The 22,097-nt window shown below is 35.0% G+C and overlaps 2 protein-coding genes across 5 annotated transcripts; one reads left to right on the top strand and one right to left on the bottom strand.

The window, feature by feature from the left end:
- The first annotated feature begins 2,502 nt into the window (after positions 1-2,502).
- On the top strand, positions 2,503-12,799 carry LOC125862292 (protein FRIGIDA-like). The gene is made up of 3 exons (XM_049542335.1): positions 2,503-3,222; positions 11,600-11,775; positions 11,860-12,799. The coding sequence occupies exons 1-3, from the start codon at positions 2,565-2,567 to the stop codon at positions 12,679-12,681; spliced, it is 1,656 nt and encodes a 551-aa protein (XP_049398292.1). The 5' UTR covers positions 2,503-2,564; the 3' UTR covers positions 12,682-12,799.
- Positions 12,800-13,713: 914 nt separating this feature from the next.
- Positions 13,714-18,298, bottom strand: LOC125862307 (inositol polyphosphate multikinase alpha-like). 4 transcript variants are annotated; one of them, XM_049542353.1, is made up of 2 exons: positions 18,210-18,298; positions 13,714-15,295 (listed from the first exon to the last, which is right to left on the bottom strand). In XM_049542353.1, exon 2 carries the CDS (start codon positions 15,210-15,212, stop codon positions 13,986-13,988), a length of 1,227 nt encoding a protein of 408 aa, XP_049398310.1. In that variant the 5' UTR covers positions 15,213-15,295; positions 18,210-18,298; the 3' UTR covers positions 13,714-13,985. The 4 variants fall into 4 exon arrangements, with proteins under 4 accessions (XP_049398310.1, XP_049398313.1, XP_049398312.1 ...); XM_049542356.1 differs by lacking the exon at positions 18,210-18,298 and adding an exon at positions 17,576-17,626; XM_049542355.1 differs by lacking the exon at positions 18,210-18,298 and adding an exon at positions 16,125-16,251.
- Positions 18,299-22,097: the final 3,799 nt, after the last annotated feature.

Genomic DNA, 22,097 nt, shown 5'->3' with positions numbered 1-22,097 from the left:
GTGGTGTGATATTGCTTGTGTGCATTAATTATTGAACACAATGATGAGATAAGTGTTTATGATGACGAGGTCATTGTCGGCAAGTGATATAAAATCGATGAGAAATAGTTCCAGCTAGTGATATAAAACTGATGGAAAATGATTTCGGCTAGTAATTTAAAAGTTGATCGAAAATGGTTCCGGCTAGTGATATTGTCCGATGGAAAATGATTTTGACGAGGGACTGATGATTTGTGATTTGGTGCATTTTGATGCTTATGTGTGACTTACTTGTTAATTGTGATTGTTGTACTTATTGCGTGTGACTGATCTACTTGACATTGAGATTGACTTACTTGATTCGTTTGATTGTTGATTTGTGACTATTGAATTGTGAATATTGCGTCTTGTGAGCCGTGTATTGTAGAACTGATAGGTTGGGATGATCTTTATGCAGGTTATAGTTTGAGGAGGTTCGGTTAGAGTGTCAGGGGTATTCAATTTCTAGCTAGATGTCATGTTTATTAGGTTGCTTGTTGGGTACCGTGTTGTTGGTACTCACCCCTTGATTTTACATTTGTGTAGGTTCCGAGATCGGACTTGTGTGATCTCTTTCTCCTTCTTTTGATTTTGAGGCTTGTCAAGGATTTAGAGAGATAGTTGTTTGGCACTTCGACGAGCCTTATTTTTCCTTTTCTTTATATTTGAGAAACAAAGACTGAGACTTGTACTTATTTCTTAAATTCCTCTTTATGTATTTAGTGACTTGTACATGTGACAACTAGATTTTGGGGGTTTAATAGAAATAATAAGTTTTTCCGCTTTATCTTGTTCTTGTTTTTGATTTTCGCATTTCTTTCGTTTTCGTTGGGTTGAGGCTGACTTGTCTTGGTGGAAATAAACAAGTGTCATCACGTCCACTTTAGGATCGTGACAACTCTAATACCTAAATAGCTTATTAAGTTATTGATTGATAGTAAAACAGTGAATCTCAATACATTACATTGATGATATCATGATGACAAAAAAATTAATGTACTCTTGCGAAAAAATTATATAATTTCTCCCGCTAAATTTTCTCCATTCTTGAAGTTAATGCGGTAGCAATACATGATAAGTTGAAAAGATGACAACATAATTATTGCGATTGTACAAATAAATTGAGTTGTAGCAATGAACAAAATAATAATAATCATTGTAATACTACTTATAACAGGAAGAATGTTATGATTTTTCAAAATGGTCCTTCAAAAGCAAAGATAAAATTTCCCATCAATTTGATAAGAAAAGTATTGAAAACACGATTGTCGTGCGATCTAATTTGATAAGTCTATAAACACTCATTAAAAGAAAAGGAATATAAAATTAATGTTCACTTGATCTTTCAAAGTGATGTTGAGGTATATTATATAAATATGATAAATTTTAAGTTGTGATAATTAGCTTCTAATGAAAGTTAATAAAATACATACATATTATTATAGTTCATTTCTTGAAGAAAATATGACTTGTAATAAACATCGTAAATGCTCGTCCGTTCTTTAAAATAAATATGTTAAGATGTGAGAAAAGTTATAAATAAGAAATATTCTTATGCATGATAAGATAAATGTCATAACTCACCTACCTCTATAAGAGGTTTGAGAGAAATAAAGAAATTTTATTTTAGCACAAATGTCATTGGTCATGCACCTTTACTACATCACAATAACATGTCTTATCATGAACTGTCGAAAGGTTAAATCCGAATGAATCTGGTTCACCTTTATTCTGTTACAATGTTAATCCCGATTCTTCAACATCTTTGCCTATCATCAAAACTTCATACTTCTACACTTGTGTAATCTATCACACCATGATAACTGTCACAAAAAATTCCATAATCATCGTCAGTCGTTACTCAATAGTGTAAATAGACAATTAATAAATTTTGGAAAAACATAATTTGTGGATCTTGCCACTTAACACTTGGCTATAAATAGAACCTTACATTCTTATTAGAAGGTATCTAAAAATTTCACTTTAACACAAATATTATACTAAAAATTCTCAAAATAGCAATTCTATCTTACATTCTAATTTAAGTAGTTCCATTATTTGCTATTTCTTGCAAGTTAGTTAATCATAATCTTATTATTTGGTCAATATAACTCAACTATTTATTCATATCATTTTAAAAACTAATACACCTCTTGCAAAATAGTACCCCAATAGTAATTTGAAGTAACAAATATGTTAAATAAAGTAGTACTATATTCTAACATCTTCAGAGAAGTATTGAAAAAACTTTTAAATTCGAGTGAATTATCAATTTTATTTGCAAATTATTAACAATTTTAAGAATATTTTTGTACTTGATTAATTTACTTTAAATATACCTCAATTTATGTGCATATTTTACTCATATTATAAGATTGAGAATGTATTTAAAGTTAAATTAGTTAAATAAAAATGTGATTTTACAGTTATAATTTGCGTTAAATTCAAGTGTTTTCAATACTCTCTCAACCAGGAAATGTAGAATAGAAGAGCATTGAAGACGCTTTGGGTCTTTTTGATTTCTCGTATTGATTATCAATTCTCCGATGGAGAATCTGGTTGGCTCTGCCGTATCCCAGACTCCCACCGCCACCGCGCCGCAGACGGCTGATACCACCCCTTCACCGGCGTCACCACCGTCAGCCTCGAATCAAACCTCATCCGAAGAAAAAGACTCAAAATCTCCGGATTCACAGCTCGAAACCCTCTGCAAGACGATGTGCGGCAAGGGACTTCGAAGTTACATAGTATCGAAACTCCCAGAGAAAAGCACACTGCGCGAAGAACTCACCAAGGCATTGGAACTTGCACCCAATGCAGCAAAGCTTGTACTTAGCTGTATGGGAGACTTCTTTGCGAAAAGGGGCAAAGCTTTTGATAAAGATGCACAGATGATTGCCACAAGGGAAGCATCTGCATTGGTTTTGGAGTGTTTCTTGTTGATGGGTTTCGATGTAATTGATGAAGGGGTAAAGGAAGAAGCTGCACAAGCAGCAGTGATATGGAGAAGAAGGTTTGTTGATGAACGAGGTATAAGAAAGGCTAGTACAATGGATGCGCGGGGATTGCTATTGCTTATTGGGTGTTTTGGGATTCCACAATTTTTTTACAATGAGGACGTTAGGGACTTGATTCGAGTGAGTAATATCAGGGAGATTTCTACTGCACTCAGGAGATCAAATGTGCTAATGGAAAAGATTCCAGGTCCTTCTTCACTTCATTTTTTTTTTCCTTACATTGTTTTGCAGTTCATTTGTTTTAAATAATATATGTGATAATATGATAATTGAAGGTAGTAAAAAGGGGCAAGGTACACTTAAGATCATGTGTATAGATAGAAGTTGTCTAATGATACACATAACACAGCGGAGATAAAAACATACCATGATGGAACCAACTAGTTGGAATTAAGCTGGTTGAATGTGTAGAAATAAGCGTGTGATCTAGGGAATTCTTAATTTTGCTTAAAAAGATATTATTTATGTTAAATTTGAGTTCTGTATGAGGAATTCATGGTGGATTCATCCACCATTGATGAAATCCCTAAGCTATTATAGAGAGATTAGGAAGAGAAGGAAAAGGAAACTGTTTTATTGAATGAGAAAATCACTTCAATTACAATTGGTGCTTGGTACATATAGGTCCTGATAACTTCTTGTAGAAGGTTCTAGCTAACTACATTCATAACTAGCTGTAACTAACTCTGTTAACTATCTTATAACGACTCTTACAGTAAATAACAGAAATAAGGAACAGGTTATTTCAATAATTTAATATTGGAATTATACCAGGATAGAACAAAACGGACATACAAGATTCATATGGCTGACTGGAATTGATTTGGGATGAGCCGGAATCGATTGAAGGAACATGATTGGCCTTAGAAATAGTTGTGGTTTCAATTAGTGAGGTGAGCTTTGCATACATCAGTTAGATCTAAACAGCAAAATAGAGCATAATGTCCTAGTTGAAATGCAGAAAGGCCTGACGTGAAAGAGAACACGTGCAGTAAGAACTGTGCTTTGGGACAATAAGAATGCTGGACTTCTTAGGTGGAAGATTTACTTATTCCTTCGAGATAATTGTGTGTTTGCAAGAAAAAAAAAAGTAACTGGTTCGTCATAAGAGTGCTGAGTTTAATCCCTGTTAAACTACAGCACAACACTCGTAATAAGGTTTGTGATGGTAAATTTTAGTCTTGGACTTTGTTTTTTTTGATAAGGTTAGTCTTGGACTTTATCATTATACCTTGCTGACTATGCTGTTACTGAAGTTCCAGTCTGGGGATTACAGAAAAGCTCCTAAATTCCATAGTCTTAAAAGCAGTCTGAGTAGGGTAATTTCGTATGGATGTTAAAATTTTACTGCAAAGTATTTAGTTCTTGATTGCAGCACATGGTGGATGAGTAGTGTGAGAGTTGTTCCTTAAGTACAAACAGTTCCTATAAGGTACCGCAGCATAGTGTCCACTTTGTCGTCTACACCCATTCTCTTTCTTTCTTTTGCCTTGAGCTGTAGGGAAGTTTTATCTCCTTTTCTAGTGGTAAGATCACTCTATTTTCATTTCTTATATATCAATAAATGCAAAGTCTCCTATTGAAGTTGCATTTGCTGCCATTACAAAATATCTACCTTCTGTTAGGCCCTAAAGATTTTTGTATTGAGTTTTGAGTTTGGTTAGTAAAATGTTTTATTCATAACCACAAAATGGGTGATATATCTCTGTGTATTGGAAGTTGTAAGGAACTTAAGAAACAGACTATAAACCTACGTTGCTTGGACTCTCGAAAATATTGCCGCTCCCATGTCGGATTCTCCAAAAATGCACTACTGTTGGAGGATCCGACACACACCCAGTGGCACTTTTTAAGAGCATGAGCAGCATATCTATAAACACTCAAAAAAAGTTGATGGACCAGGGGAACCCCATATTTCCAATAATACAGACTAGTTCCTAGCAAGACTGCCATTTATTTTAAACTTAGCTAGCTATCTAGCTTTTCATGGCATAACTTTAGTTTTACAAATAGCTAATCATAAAGAACAATCTCTTCCACTTGTTTTAACTGGTCTCCATTGGAATTTCTACAAAAGCTTTCAGCCTTTATCCTGTATATATCATTATATTGGTTCTTGTCTCGATGCCTTCAAAAGAAATTTTTCTTTTTATTCATAATGCCCCCAGAGAGACGCTAAGAGCTTCTTGCCCTGTTTGTTTTTGTGTTTTCTGATCCATGAAATTGATGTTTATTTGATTGCTTCTACTTGCTTGCCTTGTCACTCTAATTAGTGGCATCCAGTCACCAGCCTAGACACCGATGTCCTTTAATTTTCTATAATAGGAGAGTTTAGGTCAGCTTACGCACCTCGTCTAATTCACCGAGTACCTGCGACCTCAACACATGTATCTGGTAACTTTAGCTATCAAGGTTTAGACAGATGAAAAGAAATTACTTAGCTGTTTGCCTCTGTCTAGGATTTAAATCCTAGTCTCTTGTGGTTCATTCTATTCTCCTTTATTGTTAGGCCACACCCTTGAGTGCACTAATGTCGTAAAATCTTCATCTTTCACCAACAAATATTTGAAGCATCAATCAGTCCAATTAATGGTACTTTATGGCCAACCTTGTGAAGCGTATCAACTTCCATGCCTCGAAGATCCTACTAAGTCCCAAGGAATTTTAAGCAATGGCATTATTTTTTTATTTTTTTTTTAGCTTGGTAACTTTGTATTATATCACAAAACAGTACATGGGTCGTACTGTAACCTTATATACAAGTGTACTTTATATACAAGTGTACTCCTGATTTCACTTCTCTACGTCTAAATTGAGTCTAACACATCAATAATAGAGACAGTGTCATTAGAGTATAACTGATTACACCAAAAGACTAAAAGTAAAATGTAGTTTAGTTTAACTTTCTGCACATTGTTCTCTATGCTCTCAAAACATCTTGAATTCCTTTCTTTCCAAACAGCCCACCAGATAGCCCCCGGGATAATTCTCCATCTACCTCTGTCCTTAACATGTACACCTGCTTCCTCCCAGCATAGTAATGCCTTGGGCATTGTCCAGGAGATGCCTTTGAGGCTTAGGAATATTCTCCACAGATGATGGGTGTACTTGCAATGTAAAAATAGATGGTTAACAGTCTCAGATGTTTCACCACATAGGAAGCACCTGGAACACAAGGTTCTCCCCCTCTTCATAACATTGTCCTGTGTAAGGACTGCTTCCTTAGCCATTGACCAGACAAAAAAGTAGACTTTGTGAGGGATTCTGCTCTTCCATATTTGCTTCCAAGGCCAACTTGAGCACTGTTGATCTGTCTGATCCATCAACTTGTAGGATTTGTTGACTTTGAACACTCCCTTGTCATCTCCTGTCCACCACAATTTATCCTCACCTGGCTGTAGTCCAGTGAAAGTGTTCACAGTGTTTAAAAATTCAGCAACTCTCACTATTTCCCAATCATTAAGGTTTCTTCTGAAAATGAAATTCCATCCTTGTGGTGACCAAAGATCTGCTATAGTGCTTTGTTGAAACATGATTAGGTTGTAGATGTCTGGAAAGAGATCTTCCATGTTGCCTTTCTCATGCCAAATGTCCTTCCAAAATCTGGTCTTATTCCCATCCATTACTTTTGCCTTTGAGTTACTTTTAACTTCATTCCACAAGCTTCTGATGGACCTCCAGAGGCTAACACCATAAGGAGTGGTTACTTCTTTAGTTATCCAGTTGTCCTCTTTTTCATATTTAGCTCCAATTACTTCCCTCCATAGCATCTGGTTGTTGTTTGCATACTTCCACAACCACTTCATACTAAGAGCCTTGCTTTGCAATTTCAAATTCTTTATTCCTAGACCTCCATTTTCCTTGCTTGTCATGACTTCTTCCCATTTAACCAAATGAAAACTTTTCTTTTCTTTGTTGCCTTGCCACAAAAAATTCCTCCTGATACGATCCAACCTCTTAATGACCCCTGGTGGGATAGGAAACAGGGACATCATATAGGTTGGCAAAGCATCAAGTACTGAGTTAATAAGGGTCAGTCTACCCCCCTTTGATAAGTACTGAGACTTCCACTTGGCCAATTTCTTCTCACACTTCTCAATCACACTATTCCATATGTCTATGGACTTGGATTTAGCCCCCAAAGGCATTCCCAAGTATATAGTAGGCAGAACTCCTATTTCACCACCCAGAATTGATGCTAAACAACTCATGTTGTTTACTTGATTTATAGGATACATCATACTCTTCCTCCAATTGATATGCAAACCAGAAATACCTTCAAATAAGACCAGAATCACCCTTAGATACTTCAGTTGTTCTTCCTCAGCATCGCAGCAAATCAAGGTATCATCTGCATATTGCAAGTGTGTGACTTCTAGTCTCTCAGTACCTTCTCTGGCCACATCAAAACCCCTTATCCAGCCTCTCAAGTTAGCAGCTTTTATCATGTTGTTTAAACCCTCCATAGTGATCAGGAATAAAAAAGGTGACAAGGGATCCCCTTATGTGAGACCCCTTTGGGTTTGAAAGAAACCTGCAGGGTTACCATTGATGAGTACTGAGAATCTTACAGTTGATATGCAAAACTTTATCTAGTTCAACCATTTCTGCCCAAAACCTATCAGATTCAACATCTTCATTAAGTATTTCCAGCTAACATGGTCATAAGCTTTCTCTATATCCAACTTACAAAGGACACCTGGCTTCTTTTGGTTATTTCTGGAGTCAACTGCTTCATTTGCAATCAAAACTGCATCCATTATCTGTCTCCCTTTAACAAAAGCCATTTGTTGTGAGTCTACCAACTTGTCCACCACCCTTTTCAGCCTCTCAGTAAGAACTTTGGAGATAAGTTTGTAGATGTTACCAATTAGACTAATTGGCCTGAAGTCCCGCAACTCCTTGGCACCTTTCTTTTTGGGTATAAGAGCTATAAAAGTTGCATTGAAACTCTTCTCAAAACTTTCATGATCATAGAAGTTTTGAAAGGTGTCCATGATGTCTTGCTTTACCACATCCCAACATTTAATAAAAAACCCCATAGTAAAACCATCTGGACCTGTTGCTTTGTCAACAGCACATAACTTCAGACATCTCAACAGTTCACTTTCCTCAAAGTTGCTTTGTAGAGCTTGATTATCTTCTTTTGTTAGGACATGAAATTGCACATTTATGTACTGAGGTCTCCACTGAGATGATTCCTTATACAACCTTTTATAATATTCAATAATTTCCCCCTTAATTCTGCTTGGCTCTTGATTCAGTTCTCCATGTATCATAAGCTGATCAATGTTGTTGTATCTCCTATGTACATTTGCTATCTTGCGAAATAATTTAGTATTCTTGTCACCTTCCTTCAGCCATAGAGCCTTGATTTTTGTCTCCAGGAGATCTCCTCCTTTTTTATCAACTCTTCATATTTCAACATCAATTCAAATTTTTTGGCAGACTCCTCATTAGTAAGGATTCTATCTTCCCTCTCAGTTTCTAGATCAGCCAACTGTTCAAGCAATTTCTTCCTCTGTATACCCAAATTTCCTTCTTCCCCATTCCTCCATTCTTTAAGTTTAGTCTTCAGAGCTTTTAGTTTGCAAGCCAATCTATAATCAGGAGACCACCATTCTCTGACTCTGTCAATGAAGCCCTCAGATTCTAAACCACCAATTTTCAAATTTGAAGTAACTTTTGTTCCTTTCCCATGACCCCCCTAGTAAGGCTATAGGAATATGATCTGAAATCAACCTTTGAAGTGGAATCTGTTTCAAATTTTGGAACTTGTCATCCCATTCCTCTGAAATTAGGATCCTGTCAATCCTGGAGGCTGCTTCCTGTTTATCCCCTTTGAACTAAGTATATGTGACATCCTCAAGTTTCAAGTCAACTAGTTTCATGTCTTCAATAAAATCAGAGAATTCCTTCATACCCCTTGTTCTTACTGTACAATTGTAGAAGAACAATTCTATAATTTTTCATTTAAATCTTTCTAGTAGAAGCTTTTGGAAAATGTAAATGTATTAAGAAACTGTGCTCAACTTTTTACTCAAATGTATATGACAAGGTTGCACATGCATATATGTACTATCTGGGGGAGTTATAGTGGACTAGAGATGTCATGCTTCTACTTTTTTTTTTGGGCCCTATTATGGCATACACTGTTCTCGTCTTCGGATGTTAGTTGTCGACTAGATGTCGGTAGGGTTCCTCTGTTCTACCAACAACTGAAGATGCTGCTGAAGAATCTTCTGCTGCTTTTGTTTTTATTGCTCTCAGTTGTCATTACCCCACTTTAGCAGTTAGAACTCCCTAATCTTTCTATCTATCTTTATAAGTTGGGACAGGTGAGTTTGTTGCTTTCCAATGAAGGAGGTGGCATATGTTAAGCTGTGGACTAGATGACTAAATTGACTCGGTGCTTTCTTCATTTTTTTAATTTGTTTTGGTAGGAACAATCAGAAGCCAGTCAATCAAGTAATTTAAAGTAGACCATTTCAGTGGTTTAGAGAGGCTTTTATACTGTTTGGGATGACACTATTACATTAATTGCTAACTCACCAGTCTATGAAGTAATTTAAAGTAGACGATTGCAATGGGTTAGAGAGGCTTTTATATTGCTTGGGATGACACTATTGCATTATTTGCTAACTATTCCAACTAAGTTCTTATATATGGAGGAGAAGTTTTTAAGGTGATAATGCTAAAAGCCCACGAGAAATGATGTATATTTGGAGGTAGCGCCTTTATTCTTGATGTGGTAGGGTAAACTGTTCTAAAGGCATCGGAATTATATGGGGTATGGACTCAGTCTTCGAGGGTAGTAAAAGTTTGTGTAAACCCTGATAAAAAATGTTTGTATAAAATCCAAATAGATTGATACCAGATAAAAAAAATTATCTCCCGTACATCAATAAGGAAAATCTTGTGTTGGTTTCATGTCCGGGTTACTGGTAATGATATTAAAATCATAAAGCAGCTTACAAGTGTTGAATTGGTGAAAACCACTTGGCATATATCTCTTCCGGTACCTTTGTAACTTCCCTTGTTGTGGTGCTACATCCCTTATATATTCTTTCCTTGCCATTGGTGCTACATCCCTTATATATTCTTTCCTTGCCATTGGTGCTACAGTTTTCTATATCTTGATATTCCATACAAAATCTCATATGCTGTCGCAGTGTGGCCTTTCATTTACTGTTATTCTTCCTGAATTTGGTTCTCTAATTTCCACTCCCCATTTCATTTTCTTCCCTTTCTGTGGTATTACCATTTTCTATACCTCGATATTCCATGGGAGAGCTATTCACTGGTCGTAGTGTGATGTTTCATTTCCTGTTGCAGTACTTGTATTTTGTTCTTTTGTATTCTTGGTAGGCATGCTGTTATGCCTTGTTAATTCTGAGGAGTCAATGAACCTTTAGGTATTTTCACCATTATTTTGGATACTGTGTTCGTACATATATATGGAGTGCGAAGATGTCAAATAAGGGGAGAAGGGGGGTTATAATGATATAACTAAGGGCAGAAGGGTGGTCCCATTATCCTCTGAGTTTTGTACTGTGCCTAAATGGCTCTTGGAGAATTTTCAGTCATAAAAAGAATGATATTATAATATGTCAATATTTGAAATGTTCATTGTGTTTTGCTGCCAACTGTAGTGATGATGAATAAAGAAGCGAATTTTAAGCTGTGTTAACTCTTGCAAATTCAAAATTAACAGAAGCAATGGTGAATAACTGAGTTGATAAAAAAGAGTTGGTGAAAGTTGCAGATCAACAGAAGTAGAGGTTATTCTGGAAAGTCTTGTCGCCGAAGTATGATATTTTTGTGTTGATAAAAGTCATAGGGCAAGAGAAATCTATATCCATCTTCCTTTCTAACATTGCTTGAGGAAATCTGGGAACGAGATGCAGTAAAACGATCAGGTCAAGTCTAGACTAGATGAATTGCCCAAGTATGTAGTACTTTAAGGTTCTCAGGGAACAATGGATAACCATATTTTAGGTTGCTCCCTTTCTTGAACTGGTATACACTTTGTATATGGGGAATCTTTCACCTTTAATGCAATAAAATCATATTGACATGATATATTTCTGATTAATGAAAGAGAAAATATAAGTGGGAAATTTGCTGTTTCTTCCTATTTACTTTGAGCTGTTGAGAACAGGACTTTGTGAACTTCTATACTTAATCAATATGTAGGATATTTCCCTTTTCTCCATCTTTTTAAAAATGAAGGTGGTGTTCGAGCCAGTTATGGGAAACCTTGACTATTCCACCAAGTAGTTGCTACTCCCCATTGTCACAAATATCGGATATACTGGATGGCCTTTTCTTTCATTTCACATTGGGGGATTACTTTTGATTGGGTAAAACCTGCAGTTCATGTTCCAGAATGCATAACCCCCCTCATATATCTTTAGAAAACTAGTGACTATCACTTAACATTTTCATTTGCTTCCTTGGATACATGTTTTATTCTCCCCACTTGATACTTGGGACCTTGGTTTGCATGAGTAGAAAAACTACTAAGTTATCTGCCTGTGTAACTTTGTTTAAATTTGCAACAGAAATAATAGAGGGCATGGTGAAGCATAAGATGGAAGTTGATGCTGTAGATGTTGCCTATACTTTTGGAGTTGAGGAAAAATGTAGCCCTTGCGAAATTTTGTCATCGTTTTTAGAAGAACTTAAAGAATCGCTGAAGAAAAAGAAATGCCAATCGCATGGTTCACATGCTGTTGTGGTAATTCTTGAATTTCATCTCGAGCACTAATATTTCCCCCCTTCCATATCAATCATCATAACTAGCTTTTGTTATGTTATACAGAATGAAGCAAACAAGAGGGAATTGTCTACTATGAAATCTGTCATTGAATGTTTGGATGCCCACAACATTGATCCCTCAAAGCTTATTCCACGATTCCGTATCAGTGACAGAATTATGAGCTTGGAGGAAAAAATTGCTAGGAATGATCAAAGAAGGGAGAAGATGGTGCAAAATCTGAAATTTGATGAAACTGGGTTATCTAGAAGGTTTGAAGAGAGACGAGCAAAACGCACACGCATGCTAGGTGCAGAGTATCAAAGACCTGTAAATCACATCAGTAGCCAGAGACCCTTGTTAGCAGGTCGACCTGCTAGCCACATTTATGGTTATTCTGTGTCACCATCAGCACTGCCTAGATCTGTTGCAGGCCCGATTCATGACACTGTTCCTGGCTCACCAGCAGCAAGTCGGGGAGGTATGGTTATGGGTGGAGTTAGTTCAGGTATAATAAGAAGCACTAATAACGCTCTACAAGCTGGCGCATATGGTGGATTTCGTGGGAGGATACCATTTGAAGATAAAGCTGGGCAAATAAGAAGTTACAATAATCAGTTATATGAATGGCAAGAGAATACATCCATGCATGAAAGGGAGGTCTCTCACAACTATGGATACGGGTCATCACCATCGTGGCAAGGCTCTATGGAGTTGCCAAACCCCGTTCCTGTTGGTCCTGGTTACCAGACAGCTGCTTCTGATCCTTATCAGTTGGCTAGTACTGGTCGAAGTTCGCCATATCAGAACAGAGGTGTTGTTCCCTCTGTTTACCATTATTCATCCTACTTGTACCCAGGGACATATTATCCCCAAGGCATGCAGTAACATGTACTTTTAGATTTCTCTTGTAGAAATGCTTTGAAGTTGATAAACCTTGTGGGTGTAAATTATACAGTTTAAATGTGGTTTAAGGAAGCATCATGATTCATGTGTTGCTTGCCTAGTTCAACTCTGTTAAAAAATCTTTATACTGTCGATATATAAAAATTAAACTTAAATCTTAATAGAAAGAATGCTAATAAGAAGAATTTTTGAAAAAGTTTGAACTTCTATACAATAATTAAAAGAAGTACTTGTACAGTCATGTCGTTAAAATCTAATTATACATCGACTACACTAATCATGGGCAAGTAATCTGATAAGCAACCTGTATATTCAAGTAAATCAGTTTTTCTTTAATTCAGTTTTATTTGTGTTTCGTCTTTTATCTTAGCTGTTGGTTCCTTAATGCATGTGTGGCTGCACCCTCTGATATGCTTATTTCTTGATATGTTTCTTAACCGCATAATATATATAAATGTGCCTTTTAACTTGATTTCGTTTCTTACTTATGCCTTTTAGGCATGGGTGTGCACAAGCAGACATTTAAACTTATATAAATTTAACAAATAGAAACACATGAATCTACCACGTAGGACACAAATTGTCAAATAGTATATCACGTAGAACACGTGTATCTATTTGTTCAACTTATTCAAGTATCTACTTGTGCACATCCAAAGTTCAAGGGCATAAATATAAGATGAGACCAAATTTTAAGGCATATTCATATATTATATATGCCGTTTCGTAACTGGGCTTTCCACAAACAGCAATGGTATTATATTCAACAGTTAATTAGCCCTCTTGCTAGAAAATTCTGCTGCTTAAGGTCTAATATCCTTTTGCCATTTTTTCTACTTTAAGGATTAGACAGCTGGGGTTATTCAGTAATGCACATTGGTTTGAGATGGATCATTTATTTGCACCTCACCGTCCTTTCAAATAGACAGGATGAAATTCTGTGGAAAAAGAGTTTTTTTCTTTTGAAAACAGCATTTATTAATGCATGTAATTGAAGTCAATATGCTCCTTTTTGTCATTAAAAAGTGTTCTTTGCCTCCTGATCTACAAAAGAAAGAGTTCATAGCACAGCTGAGCTAAGGTAGCAAATATGTAATCAGAGATTACAAATCATAAGTTTAGAGTGTCTAAAATCTTAAAGCACGCGTGGAAGCATTGCATAGGACTCCGAATTGAACAATTCAGGCAAATTATCTGCAGCATGGCGGAAAATGTGGCTTGTTGGAATCCAGGTTGAAAAATGGTTTTCCAACAAGAGTTTGAGTTGTATCAGCTAACACCATTTATCAGTCAGTGAGCTTCTTCTGATCAGCTACAACACCATTATCAGACACGGTAAGGTTCTTCTGATCAGCTAAAACACCATTATCAGAGACGGTAAGGTTCTTCTGATCAGCTACAACACCATTATCAGAGACGGTAAGGTTCTTATGATCAGCTACAACATTATCAGAGGCGGTAAGGTTCTTCTGATCAGCAACAACACCATTCTTAGAGGTGGTAAGGTTCTTCTGATCAGCTACAACACCATTATCAGAGACAGTAAGGTTCTTCTGATCAGCAACAACACCATTATCAGAGGCGGTATGGCTCTTATGATCAGCTACAGCACCATTATCAGCGGTAAGGTTCTTCTGATCAGCTTTTGCAGAAATGTCTATTCTGCAGTCACTAGGAGCAGTAAGAATGTCAGAAATAAATTTTATCAACGAGCAGAGACCACCCAAGAAGTTATGATCAATGACACCTCGTCCTTCGTAAACATGAGCAAAGTCAATCAGCTTGATATGTGCACCTGGATTCTTTCCTTTCAATGCCAGCTCTTTTTCAAAAATCACCAGAATTGAGCAAGAATACAAATGGAATATAGTTTGATCCTCAAACCAAGCTTTCAGCTCCAGTAACTGAGATAAAATGCCAGTAGAGCCGCCATAAACAGTTGATGCGGAAGCACAGTCAGGTCTCAAATCCAAATCATTCAATGTGTTGGAAGAAACAAACCTTCTCAGGACTAGCTTGACTTCCTCTGTAGAGAGTTTCTGAGCAGCTTTCTTTCCAGGCTTCCAGAATCCTAGTTCTTTGCTTCTATAGATTTGCAACCCCGATATCCTGAATCCTAATGAAAGGCTTGACGATTCTCGATCTTTTTTTAAGCACTTCTGAATATATTTCTCGGATGCTTCGGGTGCCCAGGTTCTTGAACCAATCTTAATGTCCATTATCGATGGATTGACATGACCTAGAGCAAGGTCTTCCAAGACCAAGTGAGGCAGCAAGCCAGATCCATCAGATGCTTCTACGAGCTGAGTTCCATAGAAGGTGGGAAAAAATCTTTGAATGTGTTCTGGGATCCCACTGTTAGTAGACAATGAACTATAGAATGCAACCTCATTGGCACCTCGTTCATCACCTTGCAGAGGCTTGTAGAAGCGTCCTGATTCATCCACGAGGGGACCAAGCTTCCCGATGCCCGCTTCGTGTCCTGCGACTTGATGTTGAGGAACCTTAAGCATCTTCACAGAAAGTGAAGCACTTCAGAAATTAAACAGAAGTGCAATTTTCTTGTAATCAAAGTCCCCGACAGACAAAGTGTTTCCTGTATTGAAACCAAATTACAACTCTTATTAGCCACTTGAGAAAGCACAAAGTTCAACCTGAGTTAAAGAATGGGAAATATCTGAAGTTGTGGACAAATTTTTTGCTGATTCTCCGTTCACAACAATTGGTGTTATATTTACCAAATAACAACAAAAGTTAATAGAAGCATTTAGTCAGGATTGTTTCTGGAACCAAGTTGTTACTTCGACAGAATAATGTTACTTGCAGTCTCCCCATACATATTAATAGGCAGCTTCTGCTACGCCTGCTGTTAAAAATAACTCCAACCACTAAGAACAACATGAATGACCAACGAATAACATCATTTCTTGAAACACAATTGTGACATTCATCAAACACATTCACTTCCTTACTATTATTTCCCCCCAACCTTGTGCTCAAACTAGCTAAAGAAACTACCTGAGGAAAACTAACATTCACAAAATGATACCAAACATGGCACAAATTCAGGGACATACTACATAGCAAATCAAGGATGATCACTAATATTTGATAAGTTTTCTTTTTTAGCTGTTCCTATCTGTCAGCACTCAAACTCTTAAAATAAGACATGATCTTTAAGACAATTGTTAAATTAAGTCTTAGACCTAACTCACACCCCAAAAGCTAGCTCAAAGGGAGGAGGATTGCCCAAGCCTTATAAGGAGTCCACCCATCTCATTAACCACCAATGTGGGACTTTTGTCATTCTTTAACAACAATAACCCAAACTTCTTATTAAAAGTTATTTTATTCATGACGCGGACTCTATCCTGACTGGCATACTGAAGCTTATACATATTACAAATGAAACAACAAAAAAGTACCACCACTTGTTGTCAGTTTACAAGTCCCTGAATGGAGCAAGAACCATAAGGTTTGATTGTTGGCAACAAAAACTTATCTTCTATGGTAGGCTTGCTTTCACCTGGTCCACCACCAACAATGATTCCACTATGGGTTCATCTACAGATGGATGGATGGATTTAAAAACTAGTATCCACAAGGACAACCACATATTTCCCATTTTGGATAATTCATTTCTAGGACAAACACCACATATTTAACCTATAATATATTTACACACACAAGAGTGAAAATAATAAAAGGATTATTACATCATGTAGAAAATAGTTAAATAAGGAAAAAGAACAGGGAACAAGTTAGAAATGCGAGATGCAAGCAAGCTTGAAGCCACATTCTTGTGGAATAACACGAGTAATTTGCAGAAATATGTTTGGTACATTCCCTCAAATGAATAAGTTGGCATATGTGAATCAAGTAAGCTGAATTCCAAATTAGTTTGAGTACAATATGAATCATTTGTATCTATACAACTCCATGGAATAAGTTAACATATATCAACCAAATATGCATCAATATCGAATGAGTTAAACTCAGCTAAATGAAACATCCGTATCCATTTTGCTCTACTGTACAAGCAGATTATGATAGAAAAATGTGAAAGAGGTCGTATGAAGAACATACTCTTCATTAACAAGTATGAGCACAAGCTCAAAACATAACCATGAAAGCACTAGCCATTTTTGCATTTGAGAGGGTAAAAAGTAGTCATGCAATTTTATTGGGCCGGGAAAAACTTAAACCACTTGTATTCTAGTAAAGGTTGCAGTAAGTTTCACATTGCGACATGCAGAGGCAGATCCAGCACAACCTCAAACTTGGACAATAATATATATAGAAAACTTCAAGAAAAATTCAAAATATGGATATATATTTAAGGCATAATACATAAATAGACACTCAAACTTAGCCTCAACTGGCAAGTAACCATTCCAACTTTGAGAGTGCACATCTAAACACCTCAACTCAATCTCAACTGACAACTAAACACTCCAACCTATGTTGTTCGGACTCTCCAAAAATGTTACCGCACCTATGTCAGATTCTCCAAAAATACACTATTTTTGAAGAATCCAACACACACCCGTCAACATTTTTAAAGACTCCGATCAACATAGACTCCAACTCATCCTCCAACTTTTGCATCTAAAATACTCCAATGGTCTCAAGTGACAACTAAACACTCCAACTTTGAGGGTGCACATCTAGACACCTCAACTTTATCTCAATTAACAAATAAACACTCCAACTTGTCCCCACTACGTCTCATAGACACCCGATGCTACCATAGCATATAAACTTTAGAGGTATGTAAATGATCATGTTGTAAGTTGGAGTATTCAACTTACACAGTAGAAACGAGTTGAGGTGTCTAGACGTGCATACTCAAACTTGGAGTGCTAACTTTTCGTACCTGTTTATGTATAATCCCTATATTAAATAGAACATCCCCTGCTTTTAGATCTTGGATTGACCTCTAAAGAACTGCATAGCTAGATCACACCCAAAAGATTGCAGATCACTAAAATTTGTTCAAACAAAGAAACAAAATGTAACTTTAACATTAAGCAGATTTATGAATCTCATTTTTACCCCAAAAAAAAAAGAAAAAAGACAGATGCAAACAAAAATCCCATTTTCAGCAGTATACTTAGAAATAAAAATTGAATCTACCAAAAGTAAGAGCAGAAAGTGGAATCTAAGTAAGTACTTTTACTATACTAAACATATATACAAGTAAACTACAAAATTTAACCAGCTTAGCCCATGTGCTAGCAACAGCAAGAAAAAAAAACAAAAAGTTATAAATAAATTTAAGAATATACAATAAGATCAAAGATTGCAACTTTATGTCAGTATTTGTATTTGTTTCTCTTTTAGTAAAAAAGAAGCAAATTTTCTTGACCAAAAATCTGAATCACAGCTAAAGAATTAATCATTCTTTCAAAATAAAAAGTTGTTAATAATCTTTAACTAACAAATAACATCAAAATTCCAAAAGAGAAAAATATTAAAGATTCAAAATCTAACAACTTTTAAATAATTACCTTTCTTTAAACTCCTCCAAAAAAGCAGTTTAATGTGTTCCCACAGACATTTTGCGGAAAGTCCGAACAAGGTTTAAATAGAAGTAGGTGATTAGTGAGGCTTCACTAAGTGCGGTGGTGTGAAGATTCCTTTTTAGACACGTGTTATTTTTGTTGAGTAGCTCTAGCCAAGACGGTATTTTAAAAGGCGGGGGCATGTGACCGAACGTTTTATTTTGCATAGGGGTGAAGTGTAAGCTCATTGGATTAAAAAAAAAAAGGCAAGCTCATTGGATATTTGAAATTTCAATTTATAATATATATGGTATAATAAAAATACATTAATAGTTTGAAATAATTACAAATATGATTAAGAAAACTTCTAGAAAATAAAACTTTTAATATAATTATACAAATATAAATAATGTAATGATATAAGAATTATTATGAGATGCAAATCAACTCTAATATTTTAACTTTCTAATAATAAAAGAAAATATATGATTATCATGTTATACAATTTCACCCCCTCCCCCCTAAAAGAAAATAATCAATAAAACATACTAGTATTATAATAAAACATCACTTCATCATGAATAAAAATAAAATTATTTTCAAATAGCTAAATATAAAATATGATAATTTTGAGACATATGACAAAAATATGAAGACCAATAATAAGTAAAAAAAAAAAGTAAAATTTTGTTATGTATTTTTAAAAGAAATATTTTGTAATATATAATTACCCTCACACTGTTTCAAAATAGTAAAGATGCATTACTACAACTTGTTATTTAAGTTACTCTCAATCTTCTTATAATTTTTATAGATTAAAAAACTATTAAGTATCATTCATTTATTCAAGAATTATGAGGGTCAACAATGTCAACTAAAGAATTTAACACATAATTTGTGTAAGATCTGTTAGGCGAGCCTCGGGAGACGAGAATTGGGCGTTGAGCATGCTTATGGCATACAGTCGAACGCTTAAGGCGTAAGTCTTACAAAACTAAGCATCATACTTAAGTCTCAAGGTGATTTGCTAGATACCTGCCTGGGAGCAAGCCCCAAGGTGAGTCCCAATAGATCTTTTAAAACACTATAGAGAATTACAACCATTTGAATTTAATCGATAAGAAAATGCTCATATAATCTTATATATAGGATATTCATAAAACATAAATAATAATAAGAATGGATGTGCAACACAAATTTCTACATTTATCACTTTAAAAAAAGATAGAATCGTTCGAATTTCTTCTAAAGCCACATGCAATTAATAAATTGTAGAAACAACACTAATTGTTTATTTTTGTCACATCAATCAAAATCTAGAAGAGAAAATGTAATTCTAGTTTGTACCAAGGAGATAGAAGGTGTCATTAGAAAGACGAAAAGACTAGTTGTGTTGTCTACGACCAAAAGTAATACTAAACTTAGTGGTAAATACAATTACGAGTAAAATAGTAATTTTAATATAATATTATATTTTAAAGACCGTTAATTCAATAATCTAATACTAATAAATTAATAATATTTTTTTCTGTTCAATTTATTGGTTAAACTGATTTTTGCACACCTTTAATGACATTGTTTAGCTTAACACAAAACCTAAAAAACAAATAAATATACTTTTAAAATTTATAGTCTAAAATGAATTTTAGATATTTATATGATTATAAATTTTTGTTTCAAAAATAAAAATAAATAAAAATTAATTTATTTTTAATTATAAAAAAATAATATTCTTTCTAAAGAACACTAAAAAATAATGATTATGAGGGAGAAAGTAGTATTACTAGATCCGAACTCCTTAAAGGAAATTGCCTTTTTCTATTCCGCATGGCAGACATGATGAACGTATTAAATTAATCATCACTTCAACAAGTTGTCTTTATTCCTAAATATATAATAATATATTTTTTAACTTTTTGTTTTGTTTTTAGCAATTGTGAATGAGAAGTTAGCTCTCAAGAAATATTTTTTATTTTTTGCCTTCTTTTGACATAATCCAAAAGTTAACTTTTTATAAAAATATTAATGTAAAAGTTTAGGGATCTCCGCAGGCAAATTATACATAACTTTCCGCAAGTTTGGTTTATGGATGTTTATTTTTTGAAAATATGGATATAGATTGATATAAAAAGAAATAGATGTATATAATAGTTTAGTTGATTTTTTAGTATGATCTAACGATATAAATTGATATTATAATGAAATCAAAATAGCAATTGAATGAAGAACAAAATGATTGAGGAAGTATTAGATTTGAAAAATGGGCCTTCGTAGCATGATGTAACACCTTGTATTTTAGGCTATGATTTGAATCGTTCTATGCATGAGATTGGATCCGAATCCGATTAATTTGATTATATCTAGGTGAAAGGGTCAAGTCTTAAATGTGGTAAGTGTGTCGAATGTGAATTAAGATTCAATGAAATTCTAGCACAAAGTTGGGTTAAAAACATCTACAATGCTAAACAAACTTCTATCGATAAAGTTTGTCATATGAGTTTGCCCTAGAAATGCTAAATATCCCCCCCCCCCCCCCCCCCTAATAACTTTTTTGTATGAATATAAGATACGATCTTCTTAGAAAAGGATTACAATTCTCATTCCACTTTAATGTAGACATTCTGAGCATACAAACAAGAACAATTTTAGCATAACAGTCTAAGCTAGCATGATATGGAGATAACCAACTCATACCAAGATCACATAAGTCAATCTTCAGAATGTTAGTCTTGAACCCTATTCTATTAAGTCAATTTTAGTGGTTTCAGATTTTTTAGAGGTATCTCCTACTGATATGTTTGGTATGCCTCCGGATAGGGATATCAATTTCTGTATAGGCTTGGAGTCGGGCACTTGTCCAATATCTATCTCTCCTTATTGCATGACCTGATCGAGTTGAGGGAACTCAAGACTCGGCTTCAAGAGCTTCTAAAAAAGGGGTTTGTTTGTCTTAGTGCATCGCCTTGGGATGCTTCAGTGTTGTTTGTGAAAAAGAAGGATGATAATATGAGGATGTATATAGAATATAGACATTGAATAAGGTCATTATCTATAATAACTACCCCTCACCTTGCATAGATGCTCTTTTTGACCAGTTGTAGGGTGCTTCAGTTCTCTCAAAGATTGACTTAAGGTTAGAGTGCCATCAGTTTAAAATTAAGTTTGTGAATGTGCGTAAAACAACTTTCATGACTCAATATGGACATTTTTTAGTTTTTTAGTGATGTCGTTTAGGTTGACTAATGCACCAACAACTTTCATAAGTTTGATGAATGGTGTTTTCAAGTCATATTTGGATTCCTTGTGATTGTGTTTATAAATAACATTTTGATCTACTCCAAGAGTAAAGAGGAGTATGCAGAGCTCGTGGATTTGTTAACTTTTTATTTTTTTTTATTTTCTTAGAGATATTTATTTTCTTTCATAAACAAAATGATTCTAAATACTCCTACTAAATAGAATTGAATTACCGGAATTTAAAATTTAAAATTTAAAATCAAAACCGACCAATTAAATCGAAAAACTAAGGTCAATTTTTTTGATTTGAACCAAATTATCCCAGCCCTACGAGCCACCCTTATTGATTTCTGATCATATTGTGGTCGTTATTAAAATTGTGATGAGCTCTCTTGGTGTCCAGAGACTTGTTGTCTTCCTTTATTATTTTATTGTCTATATTTTGAATTTTTGTTAGACAAACTTGTTATATATTAGCTCAATTCTTGTATTTTAGACACTCTTGTACGAGTGACACCAGATTTGACATTTGATTTCTGTATATATATTCGTCTTTCTTTGTCATTTTCGGACCCTTTGCTACATTTCTTTTGTTTTTTAAAAAATACTACTACTTAATAATAATCCAAACTTCCCTTTCCAAACTCTCTTATGCAC

This window comes from Solanum stenotomum, chromosome 4 (genome assembly GCF_019186545.1).
Source record: "Solanum stenotomum isolate F172 chromosome 4, ASM1918654v1, whole genome shotgun sequence".
Classification (NCBI taxonomy): domain Eukaryota; kingdom Viridiplantae; phylum Streptophyta; class Magnoliopsida; order Solanales; family Solanaceae; genus Solanum; species Solanum stenotomum.
The sequence above is the reverse complement of the archived record's forward strand: the minus strand, read 5'-3'. Positions and strand labels throughout refer to the sequence as shown.